Source organism: Xiphophorus couchianus, chromosome 20, assembly GCF_001444195.1.
Source record: "Xiphophorus couchianus chromosome 20, X_couchianus-1.0, whole genome shotgun sequence".
NCBI lineage: Eukaryota > Metazoa > Chordata > Actinopteri > Cyprinodontiformes > Poeciliidae > Xiphophorus > Xiphophorus couchianus.
In genome coordinates, this window is record NC_040247.1 from 19,357,222 (window position 1) to 19,384,016 (window position 26,795).

At 40.8% G+C, this 26,795-nt stretch overlaps 1 protein-coding gene across 1 annotated transcript; it reads right to left on the reverse strand.

The window, feature by feature from the left end:
- Positions 1 to 1,427: 1,427 nt before the first annotated feature.
- On the reverse strand, positions 1,428 to 13,606 carry cdk4 (cyclin dependent kinase 4). Its single transcript, XM_028002699.1, has 8 exons — positions 13,377 to 13,606; positions 6,106 to 6,340; positions 5,883 to 6,018; positions 5,623 to 5,790; positions 4,328 to 4,437; positions 3,440 to 3,490; positions 3,208 to 3,343; positions 1,428 to 2,174 (listed from the first exon to the last, which is right to left on the reverse strand). Exons 2-8 carry the CDS (start codon positions 6,321 to 6,323, stop codon positions 2,085 to 2,087), a joined length of 909 nt encoding a protein of 302 aa, XP_027858500.1. The 5' UTR covers positions 6,324 to 6,340; positions 13,377 to 13,606; the 3' UTR covers positions 1,428 to 2,084.
- Between the last annotated feature and the right edge of the window lie 13,189 nt (positions 13,607 to 26,795).

The following is a 26,795-nucleotide window of genomic DNA, read 5'->3' on the forward strand; positions in this document are numbered from 1 at the left end:
CCGGGGTTTCATGTTTTATTTGGAAAAAGCGTCTGTCTTTCGGTCACACTCCTTAGACCAGAAATATTAATAAACCGTATATATAAGGGCGACAACATACAAATAATGATGGGCCTGAAATGGACTAAAAAATATATTGAGTTTTTTTAAAAGCAATTAATTTATTTTGGACCTGTAACGGCATCTCCTCGCCCTAATCATAGTGGGAATACTGTCAAACAATCGATCAGCAACACACAGTACAGACCAAAAGTTTGGACACACCTTTTAATTCAATGAGTTTCCTTTATTTTCATGACTATTGACATTGTAGATTCACACTGAAGGCATCAAAACTATGAATAACACATGTGGAAATATGCACTAAACAAAAAAGTGTAAAACAACTGAAAATACCCCTTATATTCTAGTTTCTTCAAAGTAACAACCTTTTGCTGTGATTACTGCTTTGCACACACTCTGCATTTTCTTGATGAGCTTCAAGAGGTAGTCACCTGAAATGGTTTTCACTTCATAGGTCAACCTGCCCTGTCAGGTTAATAAGTGGGATTTCTTGCCTTATAAATAGTCATGAAAATAAAGAAAACCCATTGAATTAGAAAGGTGTGTCCAAACTTTTGGTCTGTACTGTAAATAACTTCTGTCACAGCCTTTCTAGTTGAAAAAGACATTGAAGTTAGCATCTGATTCAAAGCCTCAAATCCGCCATTTAAATGAGAAACAACTTTTAATGACAACTACAAATCGCACACCTACTTCAGTTACAGAGGACAAACCCCAGATGCTAGCTAGCATTAGTTCAATTTAGCCTAAATAAAAACACTTTAAAAGTTATAATTAACGTTAATTATAACTAAAGAAAGTTATAATTAACTTTTAAAGTGCTTAAAGAGGATATCTGAAAGTAAATGAACATCTTTTATTAACTTACCTTGGACCAGTTCATTGTGACGCATCACAAAGACGAACTTTTCCCTGCTGCTGTTGAAAAAGTAGCTACAGGCACAGCAGTGAGTTGTAATGAGTTTTTCCTAATGGGTCAGCATTTATAACTTAAGAGAATAGTTTCAACTAAATTAGGTCAGTAACTTGTATTTTGTTTTTAAATGATTTAAAGCAGAACATCCCTGATTTGCAGGTTCAATTTGAAGCCCGGGCTCCACATTGGTGCAGTTGGTAGTCCTGATGCCTTTTAACCCCGGCCTGGGGTCTTTCTTCATGGAGTTTACATCTTCTCACTGATTCTCTCCAAGTACAACAGCTTCCAAACTTATTCAACATTTTTATCCATACATATTTAAAATGAATTATTAGATTTGGTTGCTGCTTGGAGACTAAAAGCTTTGAACACTGACCACAGGCATCTTGCAGACTTTCTGCATTATGTCCCATATTAAATATTGTTTGACAAGAAAAAAATAGTCTGGTTCAGTTATTATGCATCGTTCACATTTATTCATTTATATAGTTCATTGTTAAAGTAAAACAAAAAATGGTATCTGACAGTAATTGAATCAGGTCTGATTTATTTGTGGTCCCAGTGCTGGTTGGTTTCAGGTCGTTTTTCCTGTGTAACCAAAATAAAACTTGAAATGAAATTCACAAAAAAAAAACATTTTCTTTTTGACATAATTACAGAGCCATGTCAGTACTTTTAAAATTGTGCATGTTATTTTAACTGCTTTCTCATGATTTGAATACAGTGGTTGTCACTAACTGTAGCTAATAGGTCCACTCAGACTTGCATTGTTCTTGGTTCAGATGAAGAAATATCAGAACACATTATAAAAATCAGGGTGGGCATTATTCTGACTAATGAGCAGCGCCGCAGATGAGACGATACCAGTCCCTGCAGACATTTTGCATTTTAAAAACACTGGTACTGTTGGTAATCGTAACATCCGTAATTGTGAAAAGTTCAGAAGCCAGTAATCTTATCTTCTCCTCCTGATTCTCTGGTTTCTGATCCAGGAATATCAGAGAAAAATTTCACAACACAGGCTGTACTAAAAGGAAAATGCATTGATGAAATACTAAGCTTAAAGACACTGTTGGATTCTTCTGCGTGTTTCTGCAGTCTGATTTCAGCTTTTTTTCTCCTCCTCCTGGAAATATGGATGTTCTAGAGCGTTGAGGGCAGATATCCGTTTCAAATGATCAAAGGTCAGCATTTGCTGTGAGGAGAAAAACAAAAAAGTGTTACAATTGCAATATAATATCTCACTTTGTTTAACAAGACCTCAATACGACTGACATGTCCTTGTAGACTTTAAAAGTCAGCAACAACATGCACGGTCTCTGAGAGGGATTCTGGGGTCAATTGAGAAAGCAGTGTGCTAAAAGTGACAGGATCTTTTTAAGAAGCTAAACAATTCACAATCTATGGAAAAATGTGAGTCACGCTCAGGAAGTAGAGATCAGAAAACACTGGGTTTCCTATAGAAGAGTGCAGTTGCATATACAACTCCACATTCTGCTGTAGGCTGGTTGCTGGGAGGAAAAGGGAAGTTGGGAAACTTTCAGTCTGCAGTTAAAATGCTAAATGTTTCTTAGAAATCTGAAAAAAGCCCCGCATTGTATTTGGAGAGCAGTAGCAATCGATGAAATATGAAGAGAAAGTGCTACACAAGGTTAAAACTGCTGAGCAAGATGACAATGTGCTGCAATCTCAACACCACCATCCCATAATGCATTTCATAAGGTAATTAAAGTCCCAATGCCACAGATGGAGGTACAGAAACCTCCCACATACTTATCCGGTATGATAATAGGCAGGATTAAATAAGTGTTCACTTCTTCTTACTCCTTTTCAAACAGAAAGGTTGTGGTAAGCCAATTATTTGTTTCTTGGTTATGTTTGCACATATATTCTGTTGTCCTACTGATTACTTGTTTTCTTGCTTTTAAAAACCTGTTTGAAATAAATAAATAAATAAATTAAATACTATGAGGAAACATCACAAGGCATTATTACTGGCTGGGAGAACAGTAAAGTCAGAAATCTTACTATTTATTATTATTTGAATTTCACAATGAAATTAGGTGTCTAGCAAATTAGCCTAGCAACTTTTTAATTACAGTTATTTTAAGAAACGCTCCATCAGTCACTCTCTTCATCTTATTTAACAAGTTTGTCTGTTATCTTAATTTCAGCTCTGGATGCAGTACAAAAGCACGTCAATCTTAATTTTTAATAATGAGGCCTACCATCAACAGCTGAGCCCCCTGCTCATTTATCTCGGGAACAAAATCGGTGATCGGACGCGCCTTGGGAGGGGGGAAGTTTTTTCTTTGTACTGTAACATCGGTCGGCCACTCCTCCTCCTGCGGCAAGCCAATAACTCTGAAAGAGCACAGAAGTATTTAATATGTACTGCATACATAAGCAGCTCGCCTCTGTTTTAGTCACGGAGGTGAGGAGAAAGTGTGTGCCGCTCACTCAAAAATCTTTCCAAGCTGGTCCATTTCCGATTCTCCGCAGAACAAGGGTCTGAAAAACAGAAGCGGAAACTTTGTTACCAGAAACATGGACTGATTGCACGTTTTGTTCCTGTTTGAGATAATTGAACAATTAGACCAGGATTTTCTTTCACAAGCCTCAAGCATTTGAATCAAAAATAACTCCAGTGCAAATAAAACGGTGCACCAAGTACATTGCATTATGTAAGAAAACTTTGAGCCTTTTAAAAAAAACTCTTAATAGTTAATCATTTTGGCATCAACGGTTCACAAAGCAATTAAGCTGCTGGCATTTAGATCTCTGGCCCATTTTTGTTCTTTACTATCACTTTTCACCACGAGATGGCGCTATTGTGCACTTCTAACGTCATCAGGGAGATGTTGCTCTTCAAGTTTCTCTTCACAAGATATTTGCTGCTTTCATTTTTCTCAGAGTTTGCATCAACATGATATCAAAAATTATGATTATGTAAAACCCATCTGTATTTCAACTGTCTGTGTCTGTAAATATGATGACAAAGCAAAAGATTATTTGTGCATTATTAATTTAAGCTTATCTAGAAGAGGAGTAGAACTGTGATAAAATATCTATGTCTGCTGTTACACAATGGCCTTCAGTGAGAGACAAACTCGTTTTTTACGTCCATTTTAAATGCACAGACACAGTGTTTTTGTGAAACAGCTTTTCTGAGTGTCATGTTCATAGATCATCTACATTTGTCAGGTTCAGGCAGAAGATCAGATGTTATGTAGAGTTCACATGCAACGTAAATATTCCAGAGTTTCTGCTTAGACTCCAAGAGAAGAACTACATAATTGTGTGCATCTCTATTTCAGACTCAAGAAGTTCACTTTGGCCGTAACTTACTTGCGTCTAAACATCTCAGCAAAGATGCAGCCGGTGCTCCAAATATCAACAGGAGTGGCGTAAGACGACTGCAGCAGAACTTCTGGAGGCCGGTACCACAGAGTCACTACCTGAGAGACACAGAGTCCAGGAGCATTAAGTAGAAATCTTTCCACACACTTACGATAACGAGTATCTAAGCACATAAATAAACAACAGGACATTTAAATTGTAATTTATGAACTTTCTTCAAACTATACCGTAAACGTTTTTATCTTCGGGGTACCTTTGCTTTCCTAGAATATAAATATCAACTTTCACAAAAAAAAATTATTGGCTTTAATATAAAACTGGAAAAGATCACCTGCTAAATTTCCACTTGTAAGCATGCTAAAATGCTGAGGGGTGCATTTAGTTGCAGTGATACCTCACAGAGCTGCTGATTTGGCTGTTAGCTCTCGTTTGTCACCCACTGAAAGAAACGTGACGAATACCAACAAAAGCATGACGTCATGCCTGCTGTGATTTATTACACTAATCAGTGAAAAATGTAAACATCCTTTTGTACTGTGTTCCTGGACTGAAATTGTGTGGATCAGTTGAAAAAAAAAAAGGAACGTAATACTCTCAGTGGAAACTTGTAAAGATCCATTCTTGTAGCAGTGCATTTTTTCCAGGTTGAAACAAACAAACTTATTTGTGGGAACTGAGAGCGTAAAACATCCACACAGCCTGAGCTCCGAAATGTGAACTTTTCTTACATTTAAACGTGAAACTTAATCACCTTTAATAAGATTTCTCATCATTCAACAATAATTATTTGATCATTTCTGTTGGTTTTCCAACAGAAAACCAACATCAGATTTTATCAATATTTATGGCAGCTGTCATCTAGATGCTGTGTACAGGATATTGTTGAACATTATACTTTTAATATAATAAATAAATTCAATTGAAAACTCATCACCTTTGCAAAAACTTTCAGTAAGTAACAGTTTAAGAAGTATTTGTGATATTACCAAGAACTAGACTCTCCTCTGAAAGGATTTGATAAAACATAAAATATTAGATCATGCAGTAGTTCACACTACATATTTGATTAACTGTTATTTACTTAACTATATAACTCACTGCATAACTTAACATTTTAACTTATTTACTCAGTAACTTTCATCTTTTAACAAAGAACCTCAATTACAAAGTTATGTTTACATGTTGCATAATGCAAAAGTTAAAGAAAAGAGGAAGACAATCGTTAAAAATAATAATAGAAAAACACTATGTTTCGGAAAGGACAGTGATGTAGTAGTTTTTACCACAGGAGTGAGAGCCATGTGGCAGCTGTAGATCTTGGCGAGGCCGAAGTCAGCCAGCTTCACCTGGCCCTGGCTGGTCACAAGGATATTCTCAGGTTTCAGGTCTCTGTGCATCACGTGGTTAGAGTGAAGAAACGCCAGGCCGGACAGCAACTGCCTCATCAAGTCCTGCAAGAACAAGCACGGTTACTAAACTGAAGCAAAGTGGCGCTAACGCTTTTTAAACTACGTTAAACTTTACTGTTATTGTCAGTTCTCACTTTAATGCAGTCAGCAGATAATCCTGGAGCTGGAGCTTTCGCTAAATACGTCTTCAGATCTTGGTCCACATGCTCAAACACTAAAGTGACTTTAGTTTCCTGGTCCGACCTCTGGGTGGCACATACGTCCATGAGCCTGGCATCAACAAGGAAAACATGTCTCCAGTGACGCTACCGTACCGATTACATAGTGAAATAAAAACAAATCCTTTAACAACGCTACCTAACGACGTTGGGGTGATCGAACTGCTCCATTCGTTTCAACAGAGCCACCTCTCTGACCGTGGAGACCGGAAGCCCATTTTGGTCCGTCTGTACACGCACGTTCTTTAGGGCCACAAACTTTCCGCTCTCCGTATCACGGGCCTTGTACACCGTCCCATAGGCACCACCTCCGATTTCTGCCACAGGCTCATACTGCATGCTGGTGCAGTTAGCCATCACCACGTTCAAACAGGCTGTAAAACAAAACGTCATCAGCATAAAGACGTTACAGAGCACAACATGGAGCACTTCATGCAACTATAAAAAGATTATTTCATGCATATTTTACATTTGCTAAAGGTAGAAATTGAATTCCAATTGGGAAAGTTAACTGGGAAGTAATCTGAAGTGGAAATTATGAATCTGGAAAACTGGTTAGCCATGCAAAGTTTACTTTTGACCGTTAGTGTTTCATTATATCGGCACTGCATAACATCTGTTATTTTACATGCTGCTGTTATGGAAGAAATTACTTTAACAAGAGTCTGGATGAGAAGAAATAAGGAATATATTTAAACCTTGCAAGGTGAGAACAGAAGTACAGAGTCAAAGGAGTCTGGGAAGTCTGCTCTGACTAACAGTGGATACTGGCTTCCTTTTATATGTGCAGGTCAGCAGATCATATAGCAGAAGGGTGTCACCGTCTCTGGGTGTTTCCCAACAGAGAGAAGAGAGACCTGATTGGATTATAGGTGTGAATCTTTGATTGTTATGCACCAATTATTCTGTGGAGCCCAACACCGATGGGTCTTGCTCAACATTGATGGTCTTGCCATTTGTCTATTGTTAAGCAAAAGGGGCGTCGTTACTTAATGCATGAAATGCAGCCTCCGTTCTGGGTTGGAGAAGTAACACCTAGATGGTCTCCTGGATCAAAGACATCCCCTGCTGTTATACGACACTGTAGAAGTCTATAGGAGAGCAGTTTGACCAATCTCATAATAAGCTCATGCAGACACACGCTAAAGCACAAGAGGGGTGAGGGGCACGTGATAAAATTTTCCATTACAGCTGCTAAGGTTTTTAAGACTGAGAAGGGCAAAGAAATACAGTATTATTGTTTCTATTATTAATAGTAGTTCAATCCTAAGTCAGAGTTCATTCTTCTGAGGTAAAACAAATAGAAACAGATTAATCTTCATGTATAAAGTGTTAACAGTAGGGTCCGAAGGAGACAATGATAAAACACAGAATTGTTTCTTGTCAGAATAAAGTTAATCTTGCAAAGGACTATCCATCTGCTATGACTTTGTCTGATAAAGTAAGATGAAATTATAAGCCTGAATTATGAAGGTAAGTCTTTTAGGCTTGATGTGCTGAATGTTTAAGAGTCTTAAAGTAAGAAAGGGAGTAGTTCTGCAAACTTTACGATCCAAAGACCCGGTTTTCTCCTTAGTTCTAATAGATCAAACTCACTCAGAGCCACTAGTGTTACCTGATGTTTTAAAAAACAGAAGACTTTTTTGATAAATATTTATTATAGCAAATTGAATGTAATTTTTGAAGAATCACCGTTTTAGTTTTTTAAAAATAATAATATAAAAAACAAGATGTATGCAATTTTTTCAGTGGGATGCAGACAAAAAAAGCAGACAGTTTCCAACCTAATTATCCAAAGTAATATTACTGGTTCTTTTAATGTTGCTTTGTTGTGGACATTCAGTGCAATTATTCCAATAAAAAAATACTGAAACTTGCAGTTGAAATATCCACATTTAAAAACAGCAACTTTACTATTTTTAGCCAAACTTATGAAAAGCTTTTGTGAAAAGTCCAGAGATCTGTGTTCCAGAGTAACCAGAACTCAAACAGAACACCTTAAAATGTGTTTGCTTCACATCGTAAACATGAAGCAAACAAATCTGTGGGAATGTCTCCCCACTCCTTTCTAGTCAAACCAGTTTGGTGGACCTGTTGGCTCAGCCAGAGCCCCAACCTATCTTCACCCATTCATGTCCCATCCACCTACTCCATGCTAGCAGGAGAGGAATCCTTTACACCCCAGTACCAGCGAGCAATCGTACTAAAGGACGTGAATACACACCTTGTGAGACACAAGGTTAATGTCTCTGCAGGTCTTGCTACAGCCGGTTTTGCTCACCTAATCACTAGCAGCTGTCATGCTGCTGTGTTAAAGAGTCACTGATAAAGGCTGATCCACCCTTCCTCGTTGGTAACTAGTAACACTGAACCTTATGTGGGATCTTATCTTTTAACCGACTGTTGATCTTTTTTGAAGACAAAACCAATGTGTCATTGTGGAAAAGAACAGACATTTAAGAGACTTTAGCACATTTTGCAGAAGACTTTCAAGAGGTTTTTTTTTTTTTTCTTCAATGATTCGTTCTAATTGATTTCATCCACCTCCTGTGTACTGTGGTACCTTGCTCACGTTTCAGGACACAGTATCGTGCAAACATGTTGAGCTACTGTACTCATTACATCTATTTTACTTCCAAGAGGTTGCATTATCAATGTCAATAGTCCAATACTTCAAGAAATATTAAGTATTTTATCAGACTTTGTAGTTCTTTACACAATAACTCCAGATTTGTCCAGACTGACTCAATATTTGTTTTAAAATATGTATATATAGATACAGTATATATATATACACATATATACTGTATATATATACTGTATATAAAAACATTCATTATTTGGTTTTTTTGCTTTGAATATCTGAAATGCTGCCAAACTGGTGGCATGACCTTTCAGGTCTGATCCACAGTTTTCATGTCACGCCGTTGTGAGGCAGGGTGGCAAAACGTTAAACTGCTGCAGCGCAAGTTGTTGCTAGGTAACCATAGTTAGAGGGAGGGGAGGAAGATTTGAAACTGTTACCCAGCAAGTTGGGTCGGTTAGTTGGCGCCACCAACTTTGCTTAGCTGGCCGTGAGAAGTTGAGGAACCAAAGCTTGTCCTCTGCCTACGTCTCCCAGAATGCTGTGTGGTTCTAGATAGGAGTTCAGGGAATGTTCTAAATGTTGAATATTCTATTAGATATATTATCTACTGATAATCGTCTCTTGTCTATTGCGATATGTATTATTGATTTATCGTCCAGCCCTACATGTATTATGAACTTATGGCAGATTTTTTGTAGTTTGCTGGATGTATCAGCGAAAAAAAAGAAAAAACATCAAAACTAGTAGGAAGAAAAGACGCAAAGAATAGGGAGCAAGTACAGAAGGATGGAAAGACTGAGGGATACAAGGAAGGATAGAAAAAATGGAAGGGGTGTAGGACATACAGAAGAAAAGAATGACGACAATCAAAGTAGGATACAAAGACCGAAAGGACCAAACATCGAGAAGAATGGAAGGACAGGAAGAAGGAAGGAGGCAAGGAAGAGAGGCAATATGCAAAAAAAAAAAAGGAATGTCAGGGTCAAGAGAGACTGGACACAATAAAAGAATAAAGAAAGGAAGAGGACGTGAAGAAGAAAGGATAGAGGCATAACATCAGGAAGGTATAAAGGACAGAAGACAGGAAGGAAAGACGAAGAGGACTTAAAGAATCGACACAAGAAAAAGACGAGAGAAACAAGGAGATAGATAGGAGTAAGGACATAAAGAGAAAAATGAAGGAAACAGGGAAGACAAAAACTCACAAACATTCATGGAAGGACAGAAGGATGGAAAGACTGAGAAGAGAACAAAACATACAAGGCAGAAAACTGCACAAAGGCTGGATGAGCAAATATTATTTTAGTTTTCAAAGTTGTAAAAACACTGAAATAAAATATTGTGCTTTTTCAGACTGCATAGGAGCCGGTCCTTGTTCCTGGACAGTGACAATATATTGTGCAAAAAAATAGGAAAGTGGCCAAAAGTAGAGATGTAAAGCCTTAATCAAACATATATAATAATGAAAAGTAGCAGAAGTTTCTGATATGCCCCATAATTAGTCCTAGGGCAGAGTTAAAAGAGAAAAGGGTCATAATCTGACAATAAATGAAAAGAAACCAAGTTCTATAGAAACCCAAATTAAAAACCTTCATTAAGCCTTGAGAACCATTGACTGACCCCAGTATAGCCCAGACATAGGTAAACAAAACAGACAGAACAACAGATCCAAACGGCAACAATCAACTGGCTTTATCCTTGCATCGTTTTGGATGAAAAGACACAAACTGATCCAGAGCCATTTCAGCAAATGTTTCAAGACCTCAAAAAACCTGGTAACTACACTGTTTATTACGCAGATTCACATACTAGAGATAATATCTGGAAACCACAAAGAACACTATTGGCTGCAGGGGCAGAGAAGCTTCATTAAGACGCCACATTTCTTCCTCTTGCGCAAAGAAAATTGTGTCAGACTGTTTTCATGTCTGCAAGATTATGAAACAGAACAAAACTCCCATATACAGCTACGGCCAAAATTAATCATACCCCCGGCAGATTTAGGTTTAACGTCGCGTCTTGTTTTGAATCAGATGGCGTAATTTAGAACTTCCTAATTTACATCAAAACATTTTTAACAATCAAAATGTTAAAGTGTTTTTATTGTAAACAATTCATCTCAATGACTTTATTTCCAAGAGAAACTTAAAAGACTCTCTTGGAATCTTTGGATAATAATTCATTTGGATGAATCATTATTGTAATAATTAATCCAAATGACTATTTTCAAGAGAAACTGAAAGACAAACCAGTGGTTAAGTATGAATGCATGAAGACTGGAATGCGAGTTGGTCAGGACGAGCTGACCATGTGTGGGAACAAAATAGAGGCATGGATTGGAGAAGTGGGAATCGACTCAGTAACTAAAAAAACTACAAAGCATTATAAGCTTATGCCAACAGTATGGTGGTTCTTGTTGCATTTACTCTGTTCACATTAGTTGTTTTTTTTTACTATACAGCACGGCCACACATTTTAACTGACTGTTTTATCATTATAAAATACATTTTTAAACATTTTTCTCACTAGAGTAGATGTCAATCTTTGTATTTACTTATTTTGGACTTGTTTTGCCAGTCCAAAAAATCCACGAAAGTGATTAAAAATTAAAAACAACAACGTTTTTTTTTAACAATGTTTTTTTTTAAAAGTTTTATTACCTACTCTTTATGATTGTCTGAAGAAATATTCCTAGTCTGGAAACTTGAGGGCAGAGTTTATGTTAAACTCTATTAGTTTGATTTAATATGAGAGTTTTCACACTGAATCTTAACAACACAAATCAGGGAAAAAAAATGTCTTTGGAGCATTAGCACATTGATTTTTTTATTTAAGGCATTACAACACCTGCATGGTAAACTTTATGTTTATTAAAATCTATTAGATATCGAGTGTAATTAGTACAACAGAACATTTATCATCTCAAACTCAAATGAACTTAATTGGTTGAAAAAGACTATTGAGAGGAGGAAAAGCATGATTCTAGTGGGTTTCCTGAGGCCAACAAGCTAAACGCCAGGCAGCAGGATGAGGTGAGCTTCTGTGCTTCTGCATTTATCTGTGGAAAGGTCAGCTTGATGCTCGTTCTGCCTGCCGGGTTGGAAGGTTCGTCCTGCTGGCTGAGATTTGAATCATCCCAACAGATTAAAGGTGTCCATTGTGTCCTGGTTTCCAAAGGTTTACTGCAGCATTCTAATTTCTTTGTGCAAAAATACGAATGCAGGCTATCGACATAGTGTCGTTCTGAACCAGATCTGGTCAATTTGTCCCATCTTTTGTTTCGTGTCAGTGTTGTTGTGGCGTGTGGGAAATGTTTCAAGGTTGGTTTTGGGGTGGTAATTGTTGGCAAGACCCGAGGACACGAGCTTCTTGACTTTAGAGGGGAAATGTTGAGGACAAGAGTGAAGATAAGTGACTTCCCATCCTGACATTAACATTCAACTCCCCTGCATGCTGCAGGCACAAAGTAAATACTCTTTAAGTAAAAGAGTTTGAATAAAAATTTTAATTAAAAAAAAAACAAACAAAAAAACATAATTTTGTTTGGTCCAAACGCTTACACCATTCAGCTGTTTTGGAACACAGTCAATGGAAATACAGCCTAATATAAATCCTTAGGAAATATAACAATTTTGACTGTTTATCAACTTAATTAATTGAAAATTGAAATTATTTAAGAGGAGAGATTAGATTTAAAAAGCAAAGAATCCATGCAAGAAAGAATATGTGTATCTGTGAATGGAGTGAATTCATGAAAAGGGTTAAATGTTCAATTGAAACAATGTAAAGACATAACTCAGTTTAAAATAAAATATACAAAAGTCATTTTAAATGATTATAAGATGGATGTCGATGGTGGAGATAGAGTGAAACAGACTGCATTTTCGTGAAGACTGTTTTCGGTGGATGTGTATTTGAAAGAAATGGTTTGGGTATGTTATCTCTGTCGTGAAAACAATTTGTCTGACATTTCGTTGATTTATTTTAGTTTCTATGTTTGCTTTTCTTTTCTTTAAACAAATAATGTGCAAAGTAAGGCATAAACGGACAAATGTGGGTTTAAATCAGTTTATACTTCTGCCTACCTCGTTTTCAAACAAATTTCTAAATTATATATCACGGTATTTGAATTGTGAATGCGAACATGTTTGAAATAAATAAGTACGAGAGTTGAGTAAATTACACTTTTTTTTATCTTGTCTGAGGGCAAGAACTGCAAATAAGACCAAATCGTTTGTTTTCCAGACAACGTTTAGTCATTTCCCTTTTCTCGTGGGGGTTTGCAGTACTTCTGGGGATTGTCGTGACCTCTCATGTTGAAAACATCTCCAGATTTCCTGTTACTGACTTTCAGCTCAGATCTGAAACAACATCTGGACGTTTTCTCTGAGCTGATTACCAAACCTGAGCGTAAAGGCAGCTATCGATCAGCGCAGGGCAGGTCAGCCAGCTGAAAGTATTGATCATCTGATAAACGGAAGCTGTTTCACCGAGTTTCCTGGCTGAGGAGAGGCAGGCCAGTGACACAGTGGGGCCAGTGGGCGGAGGCAGCGTGGGCTTCGCGGGGCCAGCGTCGACACGTGGTGCTGCTCCATGGCGCTCCTTTGTTAATTAAACTGAAGAAGAGTGAAGCAACAGCAGGCCACGCACACTTGAGCGGCCACTGCTGAAACATGTGGCCTGACGTGGCGGAGCGGAAACCCTGAGACCAGCTGAGCCCGGAGGCGCAGGAGACGGACCACCGAGTGAAACTTTTATTTCCCCGCAGAATAAACAACCCCCGCTGCACTGACACATATAATAACCCAGATACAGTAACTCACCTCGCCCCGGTTCTCCTCTCCTTCAGCGGCGGGGACTTCAGCTCAGTGAGCGGGACATGCTCGGTACTCTGCCACGTATTAATCCGGAACAGAACCGAGGCAGCGCTGGGCAGGTCGGGACCCGGTTCCTCCGCTGATCAGAGGCCAATCAGCCGATTTGTTTCCAGCCCCTCCACCGCTGATCTCTTTTTTGCTGGTCTTCGTTTTGCTTCTGGCAACTCTGTGGTGGAGGCGGAGCCAAACAAATGAAGGAAAGAAAGTTTCAAATTGAGCGTCAAAATGCTTCATAAACTGAGACGAAAACAAAGGTGGGCTATACTTTTTAAACGAACCCTTCACCTGAAAGAAAAAAATATAAGCAAATTAAAGATCAGCATTTCGACTTCCAAAGTCAGATTTATGAGTTTAAAGGTTATAATTTTGATTTCCAAATCAATAACGGGCTCCTCCATGGGCTGCCACCTTATCGTGGTGGAGGGGTTTGAGTGCCCCAATGATCCTAGGAGCTATGCTGTCTGGGGCTTCATGCCCCTGGTAGGGTCACCCAAGGCAGACAGGTCCTAGGTGAGGGACCAGACAAAGTGCAGCCCGAAGACCCCAATGATGAGTAAAAACATTGGACTTGGTGTTCCCTCGCCCGGACGCGGGTCACCGGGGCCCCACTCTGGAGCCAGGCCTGGAGGGGGGGCACGATGGCGAGCGTCTGGTGGCCGGGCTTTTACCCATGGAGCCCGGCCGGGCTCAGCCCGAAGAGGAAACATGGGCCCCCCCTCCCATGGGCCCACCACCCGTGGGAGGGGCCAAAGGGGTCGGGTGCATTGTGTGATGGGTGGCGGCCAAGGGAGGGGACCCTGGCGGTCCGATCCTCGGTTGCAGAAACTGGCTCTTGGGACGTGGAATGTCACCTCTCTGGTGGGGAAGGAGCCGGAGCTAGTGCGTGAGGTCGAGAGGTTCCGGCTAGAAATAGTCGGTCTCACCTCGACGCATGGCTCTGGTTCTGGAACCAGTCTCCTTGAGAGGGGCTGGACATACTTCCACTCTGGAGTTGCCCAGGGAGAGAGACGTCGGGCAGGAGTGGGCATACTTGTTGCTCCCCATCTCGGCGCCTGTACGTTGGGGTTCACCCCGGTGAACGAGAGGGTAGCATCCCTCCGCCTACGGGTGGGGGGACGGGTTCTGACTGTCGTTTGTGCTTACGGGCCGAACGACAGTTCAGATTACCCACCCTTTTTGGAGTCCTTAGAGGGGGTACTGGAGAGTGCTCCTCCTGGGGACTCCCTTGTTCTGCTGGGGGACTTCAACGCTCACGTGGGCAACGACAGTGAGACCTGGAGGGGCGTGGTTGGGAGGAACGGCCCGCCCGACCTGAACTCGAGCGGTGTTCTGTTGCTGGACTTCTGTGCTCGCCATGGATTGTCCATAACGAACACCATGTTCAAGCATAAGGGTGTCCATATGTGCACTTGGCACCAGGACACCCTAGGCCGCAGTTCGATGATCGACTTTGTCATCGTTTCATCGGATCTGCGGCCGTATGTCTTGGACACTCGGGTGAAGAGAGGTGCGGAGCTGTCCACTGACCACTACCTGATGGTGAGTTGGCTCCGGTGGTGGGGGCGAAAGCCGGTCAGACCTGGCAGGCCCAAACGTGTTGTGAGGGTCTGCTGGGAACGTCTGGCGGAATCCCCTGTGAGACGGAGCTTTAACTCCCATCTCCGGCAAAACTTCGAACACGTCCCGGGGGAGGTGGGGGACATGGAGTCTGAGTGGACCGTGTTCCGTGCCTCCATTGTCGAGGCGGCCGATCGGAGCTGTGGCCGCAAGGTTGTTGGTGCCTGTCGCGGCGGCAACCCTCGAACCCGTTGGTGGACACCTTCGGTGAGGGATGCCGTCAGGCTGAAGAAGGAGTCCTATCGGGCCTTTTTGGCCTGTGGGACTCCGGAAGCAGCTGATGGGTACCGGCGGGCGAAGCGGCATGCGGCTCGGGCGGTTGCTGAGGCAAAAAATCGGGCGTGGGAGGAGTTTGGAGAGGCCATGGAGAAAGACTTCCGCACGGCTTCGAGGCGATTCTGGTCCACCATCCGGCGTCTCAGGGGGGGGAAGCGGTGCAGCACAAACACTGTTTATAGTGGGGATGGTGTGCTGCTGACCTCTACTCGGGACGTTGTGGGTCGGTGGGCAGAGTACTTCGAAGACCTCCTCAATCCCACCAACATGCCTTCCACTGAGGAAGCGGAGCCTGGGGACTCTGGGTTGGGCTCTCCAATCTCTGGGGGCGAGGTCGCCGAGGTGGTTAAAAAGCTCCTCGGTGGCAAGGCCCCGGGGGTGGATGAGATCCGCCCGGAGTTCCTTAAGGCTCTGGATGTTGTAGGGCTGTGTTGGTTGACGCGACTCTGCAATATCGCATGGACATCGGGGGCAGTTCCCCAGGATTGGCAGACTGGGGTGGTGGTCCCCCTGTTCAAAAAGGGGGACCGGAGGGTGTGCTCCAATTATAGAGGGGTCACACTCTTAAGCCTCCCTGGCAAGGTCTATTCAGGGGTCCTGGAGAGGAGGGTCCATCGGACAGTCGAACCTCGGATTCAGGAAGAGCAGTGTGGTTTTCGTCCTGGTCGTGGAACACTGGACCAGCTCTACACCCTCGGCAGGGTCCTGGAGGGTGCATGGGAGTTCGCCCAACCAGTCTACATGTGTTTTGTGGACTTGGAGAAGGCGTTCGACCGTGTCCCTCGGGGAGCCCTGTGGGGGGTTCTCCGGGAGTATGGGGTACCGGGCCCTTTGATACGGGCTGTCAGGTCCCTGTATGACCGGTGTCAGAGTCTGGTCCGCATTGCCGGCAGTAAGTCGGGCTCGTTTCCGGTGAGAGTTGGACTCCGCCAGGGCTGCCCTTTGTCACCGATTCTGTTCATCACTTTTATGGACAGAATTTCTAGGCGCAGCCAAGGTGTTGAGGGGATCCGATTTGGTGGCCTTAGGATCTCATCTCTGCTTTTTGCAGACGATGTGGTCCTTTTGGCTTCATCAGATCGTGATCTGCAGCTCTCGCTGGAGCGGTTCGCAGCCGAGTGTGAAGCGGCCGGGATGGGGATCAGTGCCTCCAAATCCGAGGCCATGGTCTTGAGCCGGAAAAGGGTAGAGTGCCTTCTCCGGGTCAGGGGGGGTGTCCTGCCCCAAGTGGAGGAGTTTAAGTATCTCGGGATCTTGTTCACGAATGGGGGAAGAAGGGAGCGGGAGATCGACAGGCGGATTGGCGCAGCGTCTACTGTCAAGCGGGCGCTGTACCGGTCCGTCGTGGTGAAGAGAGAGCTGAGCCAAAAAGCGAAGCTCTCGATTTACCGGTCGATCTACGTTCCCACCCTCATCTATGGTCATGAGCTTTGGGTCATGACCGAAAGAACGAGATCGCGGATACAAGCGGCCGAAATGGGTTTTCTCCGTAGGGTGGCTGGGCTCTCCCTTAGAGATAGGGTGAGAAGCTCAGTCATCCGGGAGGGACTCAGAGTAGAGCCGCTGCTCCTTCACATCGAGAGGAGCCAGTTGAGGTGGCTTGGGCATCTGGTCAGGATGCCTCCTGGACGCCTCCCTGGTGAGGTGTTCCGGGCACGTCCCACCGGGAGGAGGCCCCGGGGAAGACCCAGGACACGCTGGAGAGACTATGTCTCTCGGCTGGCCTGGGAACGCCTCGGGATTCCCCCGGAAGAGCTGGAAGAAGTGGCCCGGGAGAGGGAAGTCTGGGCCTCCCTTCTGAAGCTGCTACCCCCGCGACCCGACCTCGGATAAGCGGAAGAAGATGGATGGATGGATGGATGGATGGATCAATAACGGGATTCAAAGTCTCAATCTCGACTTTCAAAGATATACTTGAGAGAAGCAGTCAATTTTTTTATTTTAAATTCCGTGATTTTGACATTCAGTCATATTAAAGACAATTAAAATTTAAAAGTACAAAGTCATAATTATGAGATGCAAAGATATAATTCCAAGTTTTGAAATTACAACTACGTAATTTAAAGTAATAAATATTAGATTTAAATGTGTAAATATGAGATCAAAAGGCATAATTCCAACTTTTAGTCACAGCTAACACACTATGACCCTTCCACCTTCATGCTTTCTTTTCTGGTGTCATAATAATTCAGATTTAGACTCCTCTGGCCAGATAACATTACTCCAGTTGTCCTGGTTTTTGTCTACATTCACCGGGAGAAAAGAGGGATTTTCAACAGCTATTGACGCCTAACGCTGCCATGCGCATAGAGATTGAGGGCTATCGGCAAGAGTATTTTGTCAGAATGGGAAGTTGTAGGGAACTGCAAAGAATTGTCAAAAACTGCATGTGTCCGTGTTGCCCTATCACCTCCCACCCCTTGGGCCTAGGAGAGGGTCAAAAGATCCTGAGTCCAAACTGACGACTCTGATGGCTCAAATTAGCATCCCTTCTTCAATTGTAAATGTGGCCATTGACCGTCAGGCCAGAAGGTAGGAGTGGAAAATCATGCAAAAAGTGTAAGCAAAAGAGATCTGGGAGACTTTGCACATGCAAATTTGCATGCAGCCTTTTGTGCTGTGGAGGATAAATAGGTGACTGCTTCACCTATTTAGTTCACAAGAAACAAAATGCAGAAGAGGTTCACCACTCAGAAGGCATTGGAACTGATTCGGAGCAGTGCCAGCCCTTGTGATTCAGATGGAGAAGACATAGACCTTCAACCGGATTCGGACTCTGAGCTGTCTTCAGGTTAGATTTCTCAACCTACCTATTTTATTTTCCTGACTATTTTTTATTTAGAACCAAACAAAAAGTTAATTTGAAATTGTTTATCTTGCAGATGAGGAGACTCTCCCTCTACCAAAAAAGAGAGCTCGTTTGGGGAGTGAGCTGTCAGAGACCGCGAAAGATGGCACAGTGTGGCGTGAAGAACAAGTGGGGACACATCTCGATTTCACTCCAATAGAACCGTACGCCACAGATGGAGAGCCAAGCGCTAAGGCCAGACGACGTAAGATTTATGTTCTGAAGGATTTTTATTATTTAAAACACAGATTGTGAGTATGTGGTTTTTTGTTAAAGTCATCTGAAATTAGCATCAAGGAGGCACCATAAAACAGCCCTTGAATTATTTAATAAGGTTGGCAAAGATGGAGTCCAGATTAAAGGAGAAATAGACTGAATGCAGTTTGAGTTTGTGACTCTGATTAATGATAGGTTTTTTACTTAAAGTTATAATTGCTGTCGTTTAATTGGCTGCTTGGTTTCAGAGTGACTGAAGTGTCTGTCTCCACAACTCGTGATGGCTGAACAACATCAGCGGTAGACTTGTGGTTGTCTATAAATAAAATTCCAGTTGGACAGTCACAGCTTAAGTGCTCTGTGTCCTGCACAACAAATCCATTTAGAGTCTTTTGGAGCTTTAACAGCCATCTCCCTAGCCGTGGCTCATGCATTTGAGCTCCTGCTGATCAAATGCACGAGGAAAACCCCCACACTGTGAGGAACCAATGGAGATGAGAACAGTGAGAACGACAACACTTCCAGACCTTTTCACAGCTCTTCAACATGCGGGAGGAAGAGAGCAGCTGTAAATGACAGCTTTGTCTATAAATGACCCAATCAGTCTGTGTTTTAACAGCATTACAACTGGGTCTTGAAACCTTCAGCTGTCTTTGATTAAATTTTGTGTAATTTCATTACTCTTTTCAACATTTGTGATATTTCTGCTATGGTGAGGACATCAGATGATCCCTATATTGTAATCGAAGTGCTGCTTTGCAGCAATATTTGGTAGGTTTTAATATTTGCCAACTTGAACTAGACCTCTGAGTCGCATAATGCCATATTTGTATCCCAGAAAATAAAATAATTGTGGTCTATTATTTATGCAATTAAGGAAATTACTCTGATCGGCAGTAAAAATAACTCAAAAGAATTTAATTTTAAAGGAACAGCTTGAAGGCATCTGCAGTTTTGCCCCTTGACATTATTTTTACAGTGATCTCTTTGTGTGTGTTTTTTCGCCCAACTGAGTATGTGCACAGTTTACTGCAATAAAAGGAAAATTTGTTTCAAGGCTTTTAACATGTTTTCACTCAGCTAAAGAGTGTCGTGTTCAAGAAGGGAAAAATAACCTCCAGATCCTGCAGACATGAAACCCAAAGCTGTCAAATAGCCGTGGGTCTGACCAAACAATGTAAATAAATCATGCATGATGAAGATGCTACTGGAAAATGGAAGAACGAAAGCTCTGAAAGTGACATGAAATCGAAAAACCATCTAATAATGTGCATCAAAAACTAAATGCTTATATATATTTTGTATCTGTGCAAGATGACTGAAGATTTTCAAGATTGCCTCTCATGTGGTTTTCCTCTTGAATGCTGCTGCTGTTGCTGCAGGAGATTTTGAGTTGGCAGCCCACAGATCAATAATTAACAGCACCTCTGACTAAAGCCCACATCCTGGATGTCCGCTGCAGCCGTATCTCAGCCTCATTCTGCAACTAGAGAGTGAAATAATTAAGAAACTTAACGTTAGTCCAGACGAGCTTTGATTGAAGTTCAGACTTTCATTCTGATTAATTCACTTTTACTCTTTAGAGTTCATTTTGATCCAAAGCACCATTATAAATATCTTTAATGACCTGATTGGGCTGTAAAGCTGTAGTTTAAATAAGCTTAATGATCAACCTTAGAAAGTGGGATTAAAAATACAGTTTCTTTTATTAAGTGCAAAAGATCCAGGGGCGGCGAGTCGGCTGTGATAAGCACTATCACAAACTGCTTTCAGCGCTTTGCATGTCTCAGTCTGGAATTTTCCTAAAAATCATAAAGAAAGAATACTGAAATATTTAATTGCATTGCAAAAAAAAAAAAAGCTGAAAGTGCAATGCAATTAAATATTTCAGTATTCTTTCTTTATGATTTTTAGGAAAATTCCAGACTGAGACATGCAAAGCGCTGAAAGCAGTTTGTGATAGTGCTTATCACAGCCGACTCGCCGCCCCTGGATCTTTTATCTCATTGGAGATCTTCACCTTCCTCCTTACACTCCTTCTTTCTTATCTGTTCATTACTTTACAGATTGTAACAATGTGTCATAATCGCCACCATTGTAAGCTCCAGCAAGCACCTCATAGACTACGGATTCACTCCGTCTTTCCTGGATTACACACTCACTTGTTCACTTGGGTAACAGAAACGTTTCCAGCTTTGATTCATTCCTCGTTTGTTTATTTTCTACCATCCAAATCTGACCATATAGCCTCTATGGTCAGAGGTTTTGGCACGAATGTTTCGAGGCATTCTGCATTTTATGATTTTAATTCAAATATTTCTATTGCACATGATGACACGATTTTTGTAAATGTATCACATTTCAATTATAGCTGCCATTTACTTTCTGTTCTCCAGGCACAGTTATTCTGTTTGGCTACAGCTCTGACCAACGGCATAGGAACGTGTCTGTCATTGGGGGGTGACACATATCAGAAACCTGACAGATCAGTAAATAGCTTGAGCAGAAATGTCATAAACAATCGTGCCATCAACACGTCAGTAGCATGTTACTCTAATCTGGCCCCTTATTTCAGTAACAAGTATTCTAACACGTTACTATTTACAATCCAATAATCAGATTAAAGTTATGCATCGACGTAGCATAATGTTCCAGGATGAACACTCACTTTATCATTTGCCTCACAACTAGCAAGCTAAATACTCTGGTAGCACACACAAGCTGGTAGCACTGTTGCCTTGCAGCAAGAAGGTCCCGGGCTCTTTGTGCCTGGAGTTTGCATGTTCTCCATGTGCATGTGGGGGTTCTCTCCGGGTACTCCGGCTTCCTCCCATAGCCCAAAAACATGACTCTTAGGTAAATTGGTCTCTCTAAATTCTCCATGTGTGTGTGTGCATGGTTGTTTGTCCTGTCTGTTTCTGTGTTGCTCTCACCCGGAACGTAGCTGGAGATATAATATAATATAATATAATATAATATAATATAATATAATACATGTTAAGTGGTCAAGTATGATCAAATGTTGTGTAGCTATTGCTCACTTTAAATAATAAAAAGGCTAATTTTGCTGCCGTTTCAGTCTCATTCTCATTAAATACAACATTGTGGCTAGAGTAGCTAACTTTTAGACAAAGTTAGCAGTAAAATTTTGTTCAAGAATTAAAACAACTTAACCAAAAATATTTAGTTCTATATATGAAAGTAAACTGACAACAAGATATTATAAACAGGCGATATTCATGGCAACCTCCCGACAGACCTTTTACCTCATTCATACACTCCTATGAATGAGTGTATTCAGTAAAGTCAGTAAATATGTGACTCGCTGCCTCCTAAACACTCTGAGCCGTTCAGAGGGAGGAAGAGGAGGAGGCGCTGTGCTGAAGGCGCTGTGGTGCGCCTTCAAAATAAAAGCACGCGAGTGAAAGATTTCAAAATTTTATAAAGAATACAGAAGTTATTCCATGGAAATAACACAGGAGGCTCCTTTACCTTCTTCTTTAGGCTGAAGAAGTTGATCCGGAGTGAAGTGAAGGCTGTAAACTTTGCTGTGCTGCGTTAGCTTTAACTGGTAGCGACGAATATTTACAATCCACCGTCTTCTTAATTCAGGATCGCTTGGAAATCCGTGAAAACTTAAAAGCCCATTATATTAGGAAGACAGCAATGTTCATAGTATTGTTTTATTTGCGTCTGAAATAAGACTTTGTCTTTTCTAGTTGTCATGGTAACTCAAAACGGAAAAAAGAGAGCCGCATTTTGCAAAGAGCCCATTGGTACATTGATCTTGTAGCCAGAGAAACTGTAATCTGTTTTGGATTCTTTAAAGTGGACTGCAAACATTTGTTTTTGTTTTATATTGGCAATAAAAATAAAAGTTTTAGGAGCAGAGCTAATGGTGCATTTGAAATCCATGAAGGCTATGTGTTCCTCTGTTTGATCAATTACTATTTACCAAGAGAGTTGGTTTTAGTTTCACTGAATCAATTAAAAGTAAGTCCTGTAGATTTAATATTTCTCTATCTTAATAAAGTTTTGTTCATTATTAAAAGAATGTTAAGATGTCCAGAATCAGCTGCAGCTTGTTTTTTTTAAATCTGCGCAAAGAATAATTAACATTCTTATCTAATATTTTAATTCTTATAATTCTACATAATTATTACTCAGATTTTTATAAACATCCTTTGGACCATGCAAAGCATTTTAGCTGTTTCTCTATAAGATCTATTTTCTATTTCCAGTTATTAAGTTCTTCCAAACTACTATGAGAGCAACTTGAACACAACTATCATTTTAATTAGATATTTGTTCAAATCATCTTTCCATTCTCTTACTTTGACTCACTTGCCTTTCTCCTTATTTCTAAATCACCACATATGCCTACTTACCAAACCTACTACTCAGTTTATTAATTCCTGTAGTTTTCATCATTATTTTTCTTTCTATGAAACTTTAACTGTTTAAAGTTTCCTCATCCTTTTCCTTCTTAAAAAAACTTTCATATTCCCCGTTCTTGTGTTTCACATTCCTGTCTGTTACTTGTTTTCCTTTATGACTTTTGTTCCAGTTTTCAGATATTTTTTTATTTATTATATTCATCTACTTATTCCTGTATTTATTTAGTTAGTGTTTCATTTAGTCATCTATTTATTTGCCAACACACTGTTATCACAATCTTCTGTTTCCTTAATTTCTTGGCTCTTTCTTTAGTTTTTTATTTTATCCTATAGTTCTATTTTAGTATTTAATTAACCTTTTAACCTGTAATTTACTATCCATTTATTCAGATATTTTGTATTTTATCAGGGACCTGCCCTTCAACACACTCCCAATATTTTCACTGCTGTTAATCTTTTGATTTATATTTACTGTTGAAATATAAAGCAGTAATTCGTTCAATGGTTGCTATGCCGCCATCTGCTGTGTATTCTCCAGTACTGCAGTTATTTTTCTACCATTCCGGACAATTTAAGATAGATAGATAGATAGATAGATAGATAGATAGATAGATAGATAGATAGATAGATAGATAGATAGATAGATAGATAGATAGATAGATAGATAGATAGATAGCATTTATTGTCATTGAACAGAATTCAACGAAATTTCCATTGCAGCTCCCGTGCAAAAGGTCAAATATATACAGTATAAATAAGCAAACACACAATAATAATAATAACAATATATACAACTAAATTAACTAAAGGCACTCAACCACACCAAAGAAGTAGCAGCAGGTCCAATTATGGCAAAGTACAGATGATGTGACAGTGCAAAGTGCAGAACAATATGGCTGTGTGGGGTTGGGGGATATGTATGTGTGACTGCGAGGTTATGATATGTGTGGGAGGGGGGGGCGGCAGGGAGTAATGGCTCTGACGGCTGTGGGGAAGAAACTGTTTCTCAGTCTATTTGTTGTAGTCCGTATATTCCTGAACCGCTTGCCTGATGGCAGCGGCACAAACAGTCTGTGCAAACAGAATTCATTTATAATTGAATTCTATAATTGAATAAATGAATTCATTTATAAGAGAAATTAAACGAACACATATTGAAACACTTCCCTCCACTTCCTGCTATTTTTACCCATTTTAAACAATTTAGACCAGTTTGTCAACACCTAGGCTGTTCTAAAAACTGGTTTCTTTTTTATAGTGGGTAACAATTAAAAATACCGATTGTGGTAATCCTTTCTTGGACTCTTACGAGTGGAGGATTCTTGCCTCTGCATCCTCAATTGGTTTGCTCCTTCCAAACCCGCTACTTTAAATGAGATAAAATACCTAAAGGTGTTTATACCTCCAATCACACTTCAGTTCCGGAGCTGAAGCGTCTTCACGCAGGACTCCGCCGCCCTGTTTTTTTACGGAATGAAACTTTTAAGACGGATTTAAGCGGCTGCTCGCTGGACTCCGCCATCCAATTATCACAACAGCATAAAGTTAAAGCCGTTTAGTTTCAGCTGTTAGAGCCCAGGATTCACAGCGTTTCTTACACAGGATTTCTTTTAACGCGAACGCCATCAACTCATTCACGCTTTTCTTTTAAAAGACAATTTACTCTCAGTAAACGGAGTCCCGTCAAGCGTCAGATTCCAGCTGGTAAACCAAATACCAGTCCCGGAAAAAGATCTAAACTCATTCTGAAGAGTTTAGCCGTGCGCACGGTCCTTCTGGATTCGGTCTCACCCGCTGGATTCCTTCAGTATCTTGGGATCCGGCTTCGAAGGACCAAATTAATGTCAGGTTCATCTACCTAAGCATTCTCAAACTGAAAAAGAAGAGAGAGACAAGTGAGTTTTAGATTTACTTGCAAGGAGAACGGACAGCAGCGTGCTTTAGTTACAATCTACCCGCTCTAAAACAGCTCCTCCCAGAGACTTTCTTTTTATTTCCTTAGGGCGGTCCTAGTTACAGAGCCTATTCAGGGGTCTCAAACTCCAGTTCTCGAGGGCCGCAGTCCTGCAACTTTTAGATGTGCCTCTGCTGCACCACACCTGAACAGAATAATTAGGTCATTAAGGCTCTGGAGAACTGATCTACACAAGGAGGAGGTCATCAAGTCATTTCAATCCAGTGTTTTGTACCTGTGGCACATCTAAAAACTGCAGGACTGCGGCCCTCGAGGCCTGGAGTTTGAGACCCCTGGATTTGGTTATCTTGAGTTAATCACATAGCAGCTGCTTCTTCTGTTCTCTTGAGTCACAGGTGTGTTGCACCTGCAAGCTGCTGTAATGTAGAATGCAAAATTCAGAGTTCTTGTTTATTTCCTTCTGTAGAAACGATGCAGGAACTGATGAACCCACAGAACAAGGAGGTGTCTTGTGCATCCCTGTCTCATGTACAGTTCCTCTGTTTCTGTTTCATAAACTTCGACCCTTAATCATCCGTCAGTCATCACTCTTGCTGCAGACCATCTGGTGTCAGCTTCCAGTTTGACCCGTTTAGATGTCTTCCTGCAAGCATCTCTCACTAGGCACAAATTCCAAAAGCAAACAAGAGTATTTATATTTGTAATTAATTTAAACGCATCACTATCCCACAAACATCCTGTTTCCAGCAACCCAAAATATCCTTTACTGTTAAAAAAAAACCGAGGGTGGCACCCAATACGCCAACGTTGAATCGTACATATGCATAAAAATTCTCCCTACTTTCTGACATACTGAAAGTTCCTCTTCCTGGATATTTACCCTGACTGGTTCTTCCCTTTGCTGGACATCTTTGCTTTTTTCCGCCAGTCTGGATTCGATTCTGTCATTTTTAATCTTCAGAGATACAATCTGTTTATTTAACTCTTCATTTTCTCTCTCTAGCCACTCGAGTTTTTCTGTTTTTGCTCTTAATTTGTCTGCTGCAATGTTTCTCTGTTTTTTCCGGTCCTCTTCCAGTTTATCTTTTATTCTTAATTTGTCTTCATTATCACATCTTAGCTGGTGTATAGTTGCATTTTCTTCCTCCAGGTCCAGATTAATTTTTCTGATTTGTTTTTTGTAAAATGCATTTGATTTTAGAAGTAAGCTATTTTCCTCATGCCAGTTGTGTGTCTTGTCCGTTCTGTTTAGTCTCTCTAGTTTAATCTTCAGACTTTCTATGGTTTTCTGAAGCTCTTTGTTCTCTTCCTGCAGCTTGCTGCGGTTCTTCTGTAATTTGTTTATTTTTGTCAACACAAAATTATCCTCTTCCATCTTTGCTCTCTGGTTCAGACTGCAAATGAATTTCTCTGTGGAATCTGGCAATACAAAGGCAGCCGCCAGTGATGTCATAGACAGGATGAGTGACATCACTATGACATCAAAGCCACAAGAAGTCTGTTGGGTGTGGGGGAGGGGGGATGTTTTTTTTAAAAACTTTAATCACAGACACACTGTACAACAACAGAGTGAAACATTTGTTCTGCCTCCAGAAAAAAAACAAATACAGATAAATATATTCAAGATGAAGAAAAAGCTACGGGGCTTCGGTTCCCAACTGTTCATTCAAAGCAGTACAGAGTTCAATTGTTTTAATAGCTATTTTCTGTCTTTGATAGTCTGGATATAAAACTTAAGTTCATTGTAAAATGCAGCAAAGCATGGCTTCCCCTACCTGGAACAATGAATATGATATTTAAATAGTGACAATAGAGGATTTATGAGAAACTCTGAACTGTTGGGCTCTTTGCACCTCAGCTTCCGCGTTCGGGGCAAAGCGGCTCAATCTTTTCCGATCTATTGAAAAAGGCTCTTTACACTGGGCGTCTGCAGGGCTTGTCCAAGGTAACAATTAATGATGAACATCGATCCGAAGCCCCGACAATAAGCTGGAGAAAGGTTTCAAGATGTTCGCCTCGTTATACACAGATACGAAGGTGAGTTTTACTTCCTTTAAACTTTGTGGCTAACATTAGCTTTAGCTTATGCTAGACAT